At 38.4% G+C, this 15990-nt stretch overlaps 1 protein-coding gene across 1 annotated transcript; it reads left to right on the top strand.

The window, feature by feature from the left end:
- Positions 1 to 435: 435 nt before the first annotated feature.
- Positions 436 to 15132, top strand: nmur1a (neuromedin U receptor 1a). Its single transcript, XM_085133512.1, has 3 exons — positions 436 to 921; positions 11367 to 12305; positions 14010 to 15132. The coding sequence occupies exons 2-3, from the start codon at positions 11393 to 11395 to the stop codon at positions 14387 to 14389; spliced, it is 1293 nt and encodes a 430-aa protein (XP_084989638.1). The 5' UTR covers positions 436 to 921; positions 11367 to 11392; the 3' UTR covers positions 14390 to 15132.
- The last annotated feature ends 858 nt before the right edge of the window (positions 15133 to 15990 follow it).

Here is a 15990-nt window from a genome sequence, read left to right as displayed (position 1 = left end):
CTGCGGGCTCTCTATCTGAAGACCGCTGATTGGTGTCTGAATTGTTGTGAGACATGAAAAACGTGACTGTTTAAAACAAAAGTTGTTATTTGTTTTCTGTGCAGGTCTGCAGGTCCATAGTGAAATTGCAATATATACAATGTGTAACCAGGCAACACGGGATATGTTTGGCTCGTTAGACGTGGTACTGAGCAGCATTAGAAGACAAATTCAGGTAAAACAGTCAGTTTGGGCCTTGCTATTGCTGGACTCACGTATACATTAATTTTGCATAAATATTTATCCATAAAACTGTGTTTGCAAAAACTGAAGACGAGGAATACACTTCAAACATACAAAAACAGCTTAGTGTAGGCAACCTGTATAGTCACATATTAATATGTCCACCAAGCTGTGGAGGAGATGAACAAAAGCTAAGTAATTTCCGACTGAAAACCACTGCTACGCCACTCTAGCAACGAGGTTTAAGGAAAATTTCCAGCTACACATGGAATTGTGCGAAAGTATGTTTTACAGTCTACTGAATTAAAACTGAAAGCTGAGTATCTGCAAGGGTTTTTATTCTCAACCTTAAGGGGGTTCTGAGTGAAGTGAGCGCAGCTCGTATTCCTACTTTAATATCATCATAGTCATTCGAATCTAAGTGTTTGCAATGGAAAGAACTATAAATGTTGTTTTAAATGTCTGCCTGTGTTTGAACATCCATGTCTGAGAGTCTGACGTGCAGGAAGGATGACAGAAAAGGGGAGAGCGTGTGTGTGTGTGTGCGCAATATGTATGTATGTGTGTAACTGCAAGTGAGGCTGGAGGAGAGTGCGACAGACCAGGAGGAGAGTGCAGTGAAAGAGCCGCACATTGTTCAGACTTAAGGCTTCAACCTGAGTTTACGCAAAGGAATAACAACACAGGGACACACTGGAGGTAAGAGCATTTATATCCAGTAAAAAGCTAGAGATGCTCCAGTGCAGAGCTGCAGTAAATCACTGTAATGTTTATTCACTATCTGATATAGGAGGCACTTCATCGTTCAGACTAAAAAAAATCTCGGGTGTCATTGTGTAATCAACCAGTTCATTAAACTACTACTTTGTAATTACCTTTGTTTACACAGTAACAGCGCTTTACTGAGGATTGCAGAACTCTCTCTTAATTCTCCCAAATTATTATACGCTACATGTGATCAAGTCAATATTTACTTGAAAAGGAAGAGATTCGATTTCTTTCAGCTCTTTTACAAGTGTCACATACAAGTTTTTATTGAATCCAAAACAATGCATTTCTGACTTTTTTGTATCTTGGTGCATCAGCTGTTAATTTACCAATCAATCAGTTATTACGTCTTTACATACTGTAAAGCAGATAAATGAGGTTCAAACACTCGCAGGTCTTTTTCTTGTGGCATTAACTCCATTACAGACTATTACATGATTTGACCTGTTTAGGACAAAGAACGTGTTGAATGAATGAAAATGTGATGTGTCAAAAATGATAAAAGCAGTGAGGTATAAAAATAAATCATGAATATTGCAAGATACAGAAAAAAATACAAAAAAAGATATGTTCTGTGTTCTCAGTGCCCCCAAATGAATTGAAAAGTGTGCAGTGTTATTAATGTCTGACTTATAGTCAGACATTAAAGTTCCCTTTGTATAATTCCTGCAAACCTGTACTGACTTCATGCAGTTTTAAAGCTTGTGAAAAAACACTCAAGAAATGACATTTTTGACTTTCATAAGAGACGGTGTCATGGAGACTTTGCTGAAACAGGTTATTTTTGTCCACTGACATGATTCGGACTCACGATTTTGATTATTTATTAAATCATAGCAGAAAAGTGAAAAGTATGGTCTCTACTTCAGGGACAAAAGCTCTGACAACTGGAAAAAGCTTCTGGGTAACATATGGATTGTGGTGCTGTGTTAACAGCTGCAGATTAGATAATTGATTGCATTGCTCACTAGCCTCAAACAATGACCAATTAACATTCAAAAAAAGGATGTTTTTCCATTTTCCTCAGTGATTTCTATAAGTGGCCAACATGTGATCAAATATACAATCTTTCAGAAAACTATTCTTACTCATTTTAGGGCAATACACGTTACTTCCATAGGTCATCATTGCTTTCTACACCTATTTAGCATCTTCTGTAAAGTTGAATTCCTTTAATGCAACTCTGTTTAAAACAGTTCAGGCTTGTATTAACTATATTGTATTATCTATTGTTTAATTCAGTTTAATGCACACCAGTTTAATTTGATACATTTCAGGGCTGTGATAGATTGAATTGAAACTTAATTCCATTAAACTGAATTAAAGAGTTTCTTCTCCCCGCCTTGAGGTCTGGCATTGTCACTCAGTAGATACATTTGTCTGAATAATTAAAAAAAATGTAATAAAAAGAAATTGTCTATAGAGACTTAGAGACAAAACAAAAGTGTCTGGCACAACGGGGCATTCAGATCATGATTGTGCCTGTTAAAGCTGCCCGACAGGACAGGTTAAAAAAATAAAACTACAGTTCAGGACAGTGTACACGCAGGTGTTATGTCAGCCAGAATGATGTGGTATTCTGTTCTGGCACCAAACTAAATAAATCAGTCCATTTGCAAGTTTTATACATAGCAATGTCAAGTGGGTTCATGTTTTGCAGCTGCCAGGCAGATATTCAGTCAAAGAGACAGAAACTAATGTTACTCCAAGGTCCTACATCTACAGTCAAACCACAAACTTTGTTCCTTTTCATCCTTGTCTATGAATTCTTACCTTTAGATCTCAGTAAACTCACAATCACTGTTCTTATATCCAGCAAAGCTACTGTACCTATAGACGAGTAGTAAAGGTAAAATATATCCTTTTTATCTGAAGTGGTAGGTTATTTTAAATGTAGACCTTTAAGGTGCTGAGCAAACACCACTAAACACACAAGATGTTTTCATCATGCAACTTGGCCCCAGTGGAATTTGCCATTTTATATTTTCCTTTTATGAAAAACTTTATTAATGTTAAAATGTGATAAACTCAAAGATGTAGAACGACATAAGAAAGGTAGAGAAATTATAAATTTTTATTGATGGGCTCAGTTGTTGCCTCAAGGTGCTTTATGATGTAAGGTAAAGACCCTACGGTAATACAGAGAAAACCCCAATAATCAAATGACCCCTATAAGCAAGTAAGAGTAAGAGAACCAGGCTCAGGCCATTGGCCGCGCCCGGCTGGGGCAGACTGTGGAAGACAGCCAGAGTTCAATAATGAATAATTTTAAAATTAGTGCAAGTTTAAAATGGCTATATTTTAATAATGGACAATTTTGCGTGGTGCAGAGCATCTTGTGGTAGCCATAGTTACTATGAGCCATCAGTCACATGGGCCAAGAGACTAGTTAGAGCGGTGCCGGGAGGTTGCTGGAAGTCCTGAAAGTGATCCAAAAGAGGGCGCTAGTATTGTCTTTGTCTAGTTTATGCCAATAGTTTTCCCGCAGACCTTTCTGGGAGTAATGTTAATATATATCACATACAATATGAAATTCTAATATTATAATATTCAATAATTGACAATACTGATGGCAATTTTGCACAATGTGAAAGAAAACAATCATAGGGCCTAATTTTATATGTGAGACATACAGGCCAATGCATCAAAGGTTGGCCAAGGTAACACCATCCAGAGTACCTTGTTATCCTGCCTCTCACTTTTTTAGGGCTAAAACACTTTAGTTTATTCTAATTTTAGGATTAGAACATTACAGGTCATCCATGCTTTTTTGTCTTTAAGGCTTGGTGAAGTGAAACTTATTGTTTCATCTTGTTTCATGGATATAAAAAGCAAAGTGTGCAATGAAAGTAGAATATATACAACTGAGGGTAATAATGCTTGATGTCAAAAGCATATGTGAACCCTTTCTAACCAATTTTTAAACTAATTTATACTCCAGCTGCGTTATATTTGGTCAAATAACCGAATCCATAGACTTTTATGTAACTATGTAGTGTAATTTTTTCTTTCTTCCTATAATGACACATCTGAAAGTAGTCCTACAAGATGCTCATTTGCATCCATAGTCACTGGGCAGGTCACTTAAAACTGTAACGCTGTCTACAGAGTGTACCGCCACCTTATGACAACTGAGATAGGGTCCAGCGTGTCCCGATCTTGAATTGGTTTAATGGGAAAAAATGGAGAGATGGAACAGTATATCACACAAAAATGAATTGGCAAGATGGTAATACGATCGCAAACTCTCAGATATATAACTTGTAAAATTCGTAGACAGACAATAGGTCAGCTATAAGCACCAGATCTATTCTCAGTTTTGTATTCAAACGTGTACGGATGCAGGATGTATTTGTTATTCATTGCACTGCGTACACTGTGTTATTTCTTGGAATAGAATGAGAATCAACATATGCTGTGTCATTATGTCCAAGCTTCTCTCTAAAAATGCAAATATAGTCAAATCCTTTTGCATTTTTCTTCCAATAAAACAGAACTAACTTGGACATCAGGGACTAGAACATGGAAATACCTATGACACTACATCTAATTTATGGCAAGCTAGTACACTCTGCAGCTGCAGGGGAATAGTTTGTGGTATGTAATTCATTGTAATGCACTAGATGTGCCCAGTGCAGTAGTATGCAGCAAACATACCAGATCACTCAGCACATTTTCTGTCCACATATCCCAGAAGGTTTTAATCACCAAGTAAAGTACATAATACTTAATGCAATGCACTGCACAGAAACTCTGCTAGAGGTATAGGGGCTCCTCCATCACATGTAATTGTTGTATAGACTCTTTGTGGTGTTTTCCAATAAAGTTTTATGAATCTGGGAAAGAAACCATTTCCTTTCATTAACACCATCGACTTGGAATATTGAATCTTACCAACTTCTCAGAAATTTAAATTCAGCTGCTACACCAGGTGCTTTAGCTAATACCAGAGCTATTATAGTGTCTTTGGAAATATTTAACTGTTTATCCACCAGAAAATAACAAATTACCACAAAGGGCGAGTAACAAATACCCTGAAAATTAGAAAGGAAGTTTACTTCCTTTTCTGTCACATAGACTCAGTGTGAATACACCCATCACAAACTCAGTCTTTTAAGCTATCTTTGTGACATCACAGGATGCCATATTAATAAATAAGTGTGTTGTACAGCTCTCTCCGTGCCCTTTTATGTGATATATTACTCAATATGGTTTCTCTGAATTTCTTTTCAATGTCAACTTTGACCTTAGGCGCTAACACTGAACTACCTAGGTATTCTGCAATTCAATTCAATTCAATTCAATTCAATTCAATTCAATTCAATTCAATTCAATTCAATTCAATTCAATTCAATTCAATTCAATTTTATTTATATAGCGCCAAATCACAACAAATGTCGCCTCAAGGCGCTTCATAGATACAGAGAAAAGCCCAACAATCATATGACCCCCTATGAGCAAGCACTTTGGCGACAGTGAGAAGGAAAAACTCCCTTTTAACAGGAAGAAACCTCCGGCAGAACCAGGCTCAGGGAGGGGCGGGGCCATCTGCTGCGACCGGTTGGGGTGAGAGAAGGAAGACAGGATAAAAGACATGCTGTGGAAGAGAGACAGAGATTAATAACAGATATGATTCAATACAGAGAGGTCTGTTAACACATAGTGAGTGAGAAAGGTGACTGGAAAGGAAAAACTCAATGCATCATGGGAATCCCCCGGCAGCCTACATCTATTGCAGCATAACTAAGGGAGGATTCAGGGTCACCTGGTCCAGCCCTAACTATATGCTTTAGCAAAAAGGAAAGTTTTAAGCCTAATCTTAAAAGTAGAGATAGTGTCTGTCTCCTGAATCCAAACTGGAAGCTGGTTCCACAGAAGAGGGGCCTGAAAACTGAAGGCTCTCCCTCCCATTCTACTTTTAAATACTCTAGGAACAACAAGTAGGCCTGCAGAGCGAGAGCGAAGTGCTCTAATAGGGTGATATGGTACTACAAGGTCATTAAGATAAGATGGGGCCTGATTATTTAAGACCTTGTATGTGAGGAGCAGGATTTTGAATTCAATTCTGGATTTAACAGGAAGCCAATGAAGGGAAGCCAAAACAGGAGAAATATGCTCTCTCTTTCTAGTCCCTGTCAGTACTCTTGCTGCAGCATTTTGGATTAGCTGAAGGCTTTTCAGTGAGTTTTTTGGACATCCTGATAATAATGAATTGCAGTAGTCCAGCCTGGAAGTAATAAATGCATGAACTAGTTTTTCAGCGTCACTCTGAGACAGGATATTTCTAATTTTAGAGATGTTGCGCAAATGGAAGAACGCAGTCTTACATATTTGTTTAATATGTGCGTTGAAGGACATATCCTGGTCAAAAATGACTCCAAGGTTCCTCACAGTGTTACTGGAGGCCAAGGTAATGCCATCCAGAGTAAGAATCTGGTTAGATACCATATTTCTAAGCTTTTCAGCGCCGAGTACAATGACCTCAGTTTTATCTGAGTTAAGAAGCAGAAAGTTAGTGGCCATCCAAGTCTTTATGTCTTTAAGACATTCCTGCAGTTTAACTAATTGGTGTGTGTTATCTGGCTTCATGGACAGATAGAGCTGGGTGTCATCTGCATAGCAGTGAAAATGTATGCTATGTCTTCTAATGATGCTGCCTAGGGGAAGCATGTATAATGTAAACAGAATTGGTCCTAGCACTGAACCCTGTGGAACTCCATAATTAACCTCAGTGTGTGAAGAGGACTCTCCATTTACATGCACAAATTGGAGTCTATTAGATAGATATGATACAAACCACTGCAGTGCAATACCTGTAATACCTACAGCATGTTCTAATCGCTCTAATAGGATATTATGGTCAACAGTATCGAATGCTGCACTAAGGTCAAGAAGGACAAGCACAGAGATGAGTCCACTGTCAGAGGCCATAAGAAGATCATTTGTAACCTTCACTAAAGCTGTTTCTGTGCTGTGATGAGCTCTGAAACCTGACTGAAACTCTTCAAATAAACCATTCCTCTGCAGATGATCTGTTAGCTGTTTGACAACTACTCTTTCAAGGATTTTTGATATGAAAGGAAGGTTGGAGATTGGCCTATAATTAGCTAAGACTGCTGGGTCTAGAGATGGCTTTTTGAGTAAAGGTTTAACTGCAGCCACCTTGAAGGCCTGTGGTACATAGCCGATAATTAGAGATAGGTTGATCATATATAAGATCGAAGAATTAATCAATGGCAGGACTTCTTTGAGCAGTTTTGTAGGAATGGGGTCTAAAAGACACGTTGATGGTTTGGAGGAAGTAATTATTGAAGTTAACTCAGAAAGATCGATTGGAGAAAAGGAGTCTAACTTAACATCAATGGTACTAAGAGTAGCTGTAGATAATATTACATCTGTGGGATGATTATTGGTAATTTTTTCTCTAATGATAAAAATTTTATTTGTGAAGAAGTTCATGAAGTCATCACTAGTTAACGTTGCAAGGCCTGATGTATTGTTTGAAGTTTGAAGACGATCGAATGAGGTGAACTCCAGCTTTGGTCGACTCTATTTTTTTCTTTTTTTTGCCCCTGTCACAACTTTTTTGAAATTTGTTACTGGCATCAAATTCATAAATTAGCATACAGCTTTTAAAAGTCAATAAAATGTCACCGTCTCAACATTAGATATGTTCCGTTTGATGTGTGCCAATTACATACGGTACAGTCAATGTTAAATAGCTCCCCACTAACAAAATTAATTAGTGTCATTCATCATTTACCATTATGTGGATATTCAAAGAGAGAACTGTATCCCACCACTTTCGCTAATCCTCGTCTTTTCCACCCACCTGACATCAAAGGGCCAAGGGAATGGAAAACAGAAGAATGCCAGATTGGACATTTCTTGTATTGCAGGCTCCTCCTGCCTCCAAGTGTAGACGTGTCGGCCTGTGCAGGTGAAATACATCCAAAGAAATGATAAATAGACTAATAAATTGCGCTTGTAATAGTTTTTTTCTGAATGTCAATAAATCCCATGAAAAGACACAAACTAGCAATTACTTTATACTGCAAGTGTTGCTAAATGCAACCTGAATCCTTTGCCTGTTCAAGTAATATTTGCAAATAACTGTAGCAGCAAATTGGAAGAAAGAAAAATATTCAGCTCCTTAAAAAAAAATCCACTAATTTTGTCTTTTTTCCTTTTTGGTTTTTGGCTGAGTGGATGCTGCAGCTGCAGCTGAGAAAGTCTCTGAGAGGGCAGAGTGGTTAGAGCAAGCCAAAACAGCAACATGACGGATCTGAAAAACAAATAACAAAAGGAATAAGAACAAGTGTCTAAAAGTCACTCTGAAGTCTGTTATTTTACTGAAAAAAATGTGATAGCAACAAAATATAGACTGGAAACAGTCGCTTCCTCAAAAATACAGATTTAGTGTCTGTTGGTCCCTCTTTCAAACATCTCTCACAGACGAATGACTGTATTTCACAGACCTGTGTTTGATGTCAACAAAACAGTCTGACTGAGGATGTCACCTTTCACATTAGTTTCCAGAACATCATCACACATCTTAAAGCTTTTAAAGATCTATATGTGCAGGAAACAGCAATTTCAGCTTATTCAACCACTCAGAAGTTAAGTAAAAACAACAGTAACAACTGATGTAATTAAAATTGAGAGAACTGGTTGGGAAAGATGTAGAAAGATGAACAAAACGTTGTTAAAAAGGATCTATTTTAGATGTCATGACAAATGTGTTGTGACAGAGATGTATAATGACTCACTCATTACTTATTAACTCGTCAGTAATTTATCTACTCTACCTCATTTGTTAGTGTGATACACCATACTGAGCAGCCAGTGAAAAATCACTCATTTTTTCATCATTAAAAAATTTTTAGTTGGCAAACCAGTGTGAATGTCAGCTGAAATATTTGACCATGGAGTTGTGTGGAAAGGCACATTCTGCTTTCATGGTTGATGTTAAATATTCCTGTGTTGAATAATGATTGGAGAAATAAAAAGTGCAATTAGATAACTGCACATGCATCAGTCAGTGACAAAAGTCTCTTTGGCCACATTGAAGGTGAGTTCAACCTCACTAAAATTCAATTCAATTAAATCTTATTTACACAGCACCAAATAACAACAACAGTCGCCTCAAGGTGCTTTACATTGTAAGGTAAAGACCCTACAATAATACATACAGATTGTTATTATGACCCCCTATGAGCAAGCCCTCTGGTCACAGTGAGAAGGAAAAACTCCCTTTTAACAGGAAGAAACCTCCGGCGAACCAGGCTCAGGGAGGGGCGGGGCCATCTGCTGCCACCGGTTGGGGAAAGAGAAGGAAAGAGAGAGACAGATTCAAAAAGGTTAAAATAAACACTTTAGGGTATAAAGGTTAATAATGGTTAATTGATCATTTTAAGCTAATCAAGATGAGGAATCATTTGCTTAAAGTAAATTGAACTACTAATTACTCAATATCTGTTTGGTTATAATTGCTAGGGATGGGTATTGATAAGATTTTCACGATTCCGATTCCATTTTCGATTCTGTTTAACGATTCGATTCTTTATCAATTCTTTTTTTTTAAAAAAAGGAGAACAATAAGGTTGATTAGCTTAGAACTTTGTTTTATATCTTCTCTTTGAACAAGATAGAAATTTAGGAGTAACATGGCCTTACAAACCCAACAGTGAGATCTTAAGAGATCCACAGCCTACGGCTCTTCAATGGGGTGTCACAGGGTCCCCGGAAAAACATTGTAAATGTAAAATAATGAAATAAATATTCTTCTGTAGCAATAACAAAGGATAACATAAATTATTCTGTAGCAATTACACAAGAATATCCAGTAATGTCCCTGCCTACAATTAAACACATTCACTTACTGAAAATCATCTGCTGTGGCAAATGGGTGCAAGCCTTTGTCCACAAACTTAGTCACTGTCACTCGGTGACATTCGTCTATCCTGGCCTGAAAGGAGACACTACCGGTAGACTGCAGCGACAACTGCCAGCATCTGAGCCAGACTCTGTCTCTCTCATCATGGTCACCTAAACGCACAGTAATGGCAGGTTTTGTAATAAGGAGCGGAATTAAAAACACGACATTCATTTAAGGTTATCGCGTGTTTTGTGAGCAAATGCTTTTGCATATTCGTAGTGTTTCCTCCCTTAAATGAAATATCTACTTTGCAAGTATTGCAAGTTCTCCTGTTGTCATCCGTTCTCGTAAAGTAGAACCAAACTTTTTAGCGTTTGAGCTGCTTAGGCGTCGTGTTTCCTGCCAGGTAAATGACGCTCCGCAACGTGGTGACATCATTCGGGGCGACTGGAATCGATAAGGGAATCGTTTGCAAAAATGGCAAACAATTACAAGGAATTGAAACAGTGGGAACCGGTTCTCAACAAGAACTGGGTTTCGATACCCATCCCTAATACTTGCTATACAAATACATGAGGAATCCAGTAATCAGTTCATAATCTGTTGCACAACCTCTGATTTCTTTATATTTTCTTATTTTTTCGGGGGTTTTTTGCTACGTGAGGTTACTTCCTGAAACAGGTGCGAACATGAAAAGGAAAACATGTGGAAAAAACGTTTGTATAGTTCTGATGAGTTTGAAAATCAGTATTTGGTGCAGTATAGCCACCTTCAAAACAACCTAATCTCTCTAAGGCAAGCTTTCTTGTAATTTCTTTAAATAGGAATAGTTACCCAGGCTTCCTGAAGTGCGATCCAGAGCTCTTCTTTGGATGCTGGATTTTTTGAGTGCTTCGGTAATGTTGCAGTCTGACCTTTAGATAGATCACGCCATGACAGAGCCTCTACCATGTTCTACAGATGGCTATAAACCTCTCTCCTAACCTTCTCTGTACATATTGACAACAGTGTGAAAAATATGATTTTTTTGGATATTGTTTATCTGCTTTAGATGGAGTTTTAGGCCTCCCACTTCTTCTTTTGTCCCCCACTTGTCCAGTTTCCTCAGATTTAAGGACATTTAGAAACTCTGGAGAGCTACTGCTCAAGATTACTTTAAAAATGACAATAAAGTCTGGCTCCTTGGAGGGTAGATATAAAGAAATGGAGGTGGCTCAAAGCTTTTGCACAGTGCTGTAATGATTCTCATATACATATAGATGAACATTACCTGACAATTAAGTGATATAAGTGCCAGAAGTAACACTTTCTTTATCTGCTATATAGTCCTGCGTTCAGGGTTGAGGTAGGAAATACTCTCAGTTTAATAATTATCACGCAGTTCTTGATTCTTTCCTTACTTATTTTGAAACTCATTATTTATCCTCACTATTCAGTGTTGTCTACTGTGTGTTCAACTGGATTGATGCTAATAACGGTTTCCTCTACTTTTTTCCAGCCAGTGAGCTCGGCTAAGTCGGCAGGATGTCAGCTTTCAACTGTTCATTTGATTTAATAACTGAAAACGAAGAGTGGCTTTGTCCTAAAGGAGAAGCGTGCACCAATATTACTCATGCCATGAATGGGACCTTTCATAATCTCACACATCTGACAGAGGAGGGGTACCTGGAAAAATATCTGGGTCCTCGTCGATCACCTGTGTTCCTCCCCATCTGCCTGATGTATCTGATCATCTTCCTGGTAGGCGTTGTGGGGAATGTGCTGACGTGCACCGTCATTGCACGCAACAAAGTCATGTGGACACCAACAAACTACTACTTGTTCAGCTTGGCTGTGTCAGACCTGTTAGTGCTACTGCTTGGCATGCCATTAGAGCTGTACGAGCTGTGGCAGAACTACCCCTTTCTTCTGGGAACGGGAGGCTGCTACTTTAAGACCTTCTTATTTGAGACGGTCTGCTTGGCATCCATCCTCAACGTGACGGCACTGAGCATAGAGCGTTACATCGCCGTGGTCCACCCGCTGCGAGCAAAGTATTATGTGACACGTACTCATGCTAAGAGAGTCATTCTCACTGTGTGGGGTGTATCAGTTTTGTGTGCTGTGCCCAACACAAGCCTGCATGGGATTGTCTTCTTGCACAGTTGTCCCACAGACCCTGCTGGAACCATAAATGTGGAGATTCCTGACTCAGCCGTGTGCACGTTAGTGAAACCACGCTGGATGTACAACCTGACAATCCAGATGACCACCTTGCTGTTTTTTATTCTGCCCATGCTCACAATCAGTGTTCTTTACATGCTCATTGGGCTGCAGCTAAAGCGTGAAAAGATGCACCAGGAACTGGAGCCAAAATCTGGTTTCGGACAAGATAGCTGCTGTAACATCCGCACACAGCAGCAGAAGGCACGTCGCCGGCAAGTCACTAAAATGTTGTGTGAGTATATGGATCTGCTAATGTGCCAACTTTTACCTTCTAGTTCACAGTCTTGTTATGTAGTTTGTGCAGAATTGAGTTGCTTAGTTAGAGTTAGTTAACTTTACCTTTAGGGACACTGCTGGTGTGATCACATAATCCCATCCCTTATGGATAGTAAGTCTGTAATCTGATGTAAATCAATTAAAAAGATGTTTTAATAAGGAAAACAAGAAGAAAAGGTTAACTCAAGTGTCACTTTGTTATATTCTATCAGAAACATAGCTTTGAAAGGGTTTGTCATGGCTCACATGTGCTTTTGCATCACTCAGTGGTGAAGGTGACGTTAAATTGCCAATCTTTCTCAGATGTGATGTGATGATAAATAATTTATTGACCTCTATTTCAAAGCAGCGTTCAGCGTGCATGATAGGAAGACCTCTAGGCTTATTGTCCTCCTCATCTCAGGTCATATTCCTTCAACAAAGTGCAAAATATCGAAGCGCTGTGACTTTTAAAAGGTCATAGTATTCTTGGAAGATTTTCATCAATATGCCTGAAAGGAAGGGATCAAAGGAGCTCAAAGAAAGGAAGGCAGTTCGTGCCCAGCTGTCAAGAAAAGTCACTGAATGCTTGTGATGAAAGCAACAGAAACAGCTCCTGTTGAACAGTGTGATTGTGAACATCAGTGCTTCTTGTTTTCTCAAGCAAACAATATTCTAGATAGTTCAAGCCAAATACAACAAGCTAGCTCTGTCAGTTTATTTTTAATTAACAGCTTCTTCTCAATGTACATCTTATATGCTTTGTAAGATTCAGTACAGATCATAACTATGTGAAGTTACCGTTTCACCTCTTAGAGTACAGTCACACAGACTGAACCAAATTCAGAAATGTTCATGTTCATTCACTGTCTGCGCAAAGGTGAGATGTGCACACTGTACAAGACACCTTTGGAGTGTTTTTCTGAACATGGCAGCACTAAAAGAAGTATTTTCACTGAATTCACTTGAGGAGATGATATAAATCCCTGGGAATGTTCTGGATACAGTTTAACCGACCTTTGAAAAGTTGGGCCAAAACAAAGCAGAAGTTTTTTTTTTCTGGTAACTGTTCTCTTTTCAACTTACTTCCTCTTTCATTAGTGTGTCTCATATTTTTGCTGTTTTCCTCAGCATCTATAATATTGCCACTTTTTTTAAAACATATTTATATTCAAGGATGTGACAGGTTCTGTTAAAATAAAAATCAATCAAGTTTGGTGAATAAATTTCCTTGGAAAAGAAAATGCCTCAAAAACCTGTACTCTGCCGAAGAAAACTGCAATTAGCTTCAAAGTAACACAAACAAATCTTTTTTTTTTTTTTCATTTCATTTTTTATTAGTTGTTGTAATTTTCAGCAACAATAATCCAGTCGAGAAGTCTGCCAGACAGAATAATGTCTCAACTAATTAGAATGCACAATTAAAGTCCAAACAACAATTAGAGAAGGTGAAAATGTGGTCTGGCATTTTGAAAAATTCTTGTTGTCTTATTCAGCCTTTTGTTTGAGATGTTCTTTGAAGTCATGACTGTTATTTGGCTGGGAAAGGGCTAAAAATGAACACAGGCACCTAAATCAAGGCTCAAATACTCATATATTGCATCGGTTAAGCACGAGGAAAACACTAATGTTGAAACATCCCCTCTCATTGTGTTCTTGTCTCTCTCGTGCTGTTTTTCAGTTGTCTTGGTTGTGGTTTTTGGAATCTGCTGGGCTCCGTTTCACACTGACCGGCTAATGTGGAGTTTCATCAGTGACTGGACTGACACCCACTTGGAAATCTTCCAGTATGTGCACATCACCTCCGGAGTGTTTTTCTATCTGAGCTCAGCAGTCAACCCGATCTTGTATAACCTCATGTCAACGCGCTTTAGAGAAATGTTCAAGGAGGTCATGTGCCATCGGCCACATCCCATCACTCCCAGAAAACATTCGCTCAGTGTCACCCGGGTGACGCTCCGCAGTACCCTGAGTGACGCGGCGCTCAGCAACGGAGCTGCTGTCGTTGAGGCAGAAGACGAAGAAGTGAGAATGAAATATGAGACCAGTTTTTCTTGTTAAAAACACATTTTATGTCATGTTATGGGGGACACATTAAGAGAGACTTGCTTGTTCTGAGCCAGTGCATCCATCAGCTGTCATCAACATCCAGTCTGCACAGATGCATCAGCAAAATATCTAAAATAGTCTTAAGTGGAAGAGTTGCAGAAAAAAAAGTGCACTCCTCTGCTAAAGCTGTCAGACCGCTGTCTGTTTTGAAAACTTAACCCATAACTCAGCAAATCACACACCCCACATGAACACTAAACTTTTTAAAGAGGGGAGGCTTATGCTGATCAAGCTATAAAATATGTTCCATGAATGTACACACCCATCGGTTTATAAAGTTCTCAATACAGGTCACTACTATACATTGCAACAAAAAAAAGTACTGCAGTACATGTGGTTACATTACTTTGTTGTTACTCCAAAAAGCACATTGTTACATAATTACCAGTTAACAATATAAACCTCCCAATCTACTTCAGATTATCCTAGGAACCACAAGAAGCCTGCAGTCTGTCAGTGAAGTGCTCGATTTGGATGATATGATCCTGTGAGGTCTTTAAGACTATTTAAGATCTTGCATGTCAGGGGGAGGATTTTTTTTTATGACCCAAACTTTATTAGATTTTAATATACATATAAAAAACAACAACAACAACAATACCCTAAAGATAACAGAATGGACATTCCCAGTAAACATAAGAACAAATTGAGAATCAATGCATATTGATTCTCAATTTGGGGGAAAAAAAAAAGGGGGGAAAAAGGGGAAAAAACCTGCAAATACACAATGATGCCAATATTTCACATAGACCAGATTACAGCTATCCTATTTAGCCCAACCTTAACTACTTTAGCTGGATACGTCACTGACCTGTATGTAAAAAGTAGTTAGCCCACTTATCATTACAGTCTATTTAGCAGTCTATATGATAATCTTTCGTAAGCTGCCACTTGTCCCAAAGAGGTATACCACTGAGAGAAGGTAGGAGTCGATGAGGCCTTCCACTCTTTCACCAGCAGCTTCCTCCCCAGCAGTCAGGGGGAGGATTTTAAATTAATTCTGGATTTAACAGGGAGCAAATAAAGAGTATATATATGTGCTCCTTCTAGTCCCTGTCAGTACTCTCGCAGCAGCATTTTAGAATGAAGGATAGCTGGTTATAGCATACTTTTAAATGATGACATCGGTGTATTCTGAGAACCTGCATTCTCAACTTGCATTACAAAAGAGAAGCGTGGAACTCAACTAGTCCTGAAATCTACAGGTTTCTTTATATAATAACAGCCACTGAAAAAACAGTTTATTTAAGCAGGGCCTTAAACATAACTCCCCAAATTTCTGCCAATAGACATGACCAAGATGGCTGCCAAGTGGTCAGACTTGTTTCTATGTGAACCAATAAATGTGAAAGTCAGAAAGAAGCCACATTTGTGTGTACAGTAGAAAATGCTTTAAATGATGATATTATTGAGGAGTAATCTAGGCATACAGTTTGCAGACAAAATAATAAAATGACCAGTTGTGTTGAATTTATTTGTTATTTGTTAAAATACTATGAATATAATTTTGAATGTAAAATATTAATGTCTTTTGATGTAAGAGGTAAACTACA

Source organism: Neolamprologus multifasciatus, chromosome 15 (assembly GCF_963576455.1).
Source record: "Neolamprologus multifasciatus chromosome 15, fNeoMul1.2, whole genome shotgun sequence".
In the NCBI taxonomy this organism is placed as follows: Eukaryota; Metazoa; Chordata; class Actinopteri; order Cichliformes; family Cichlidae; genus Neolamprologus; species Neolamprologus multifasciatus.
This window is presented reverse-complemented; position numbering and strand designations above follow the sequence as displayed.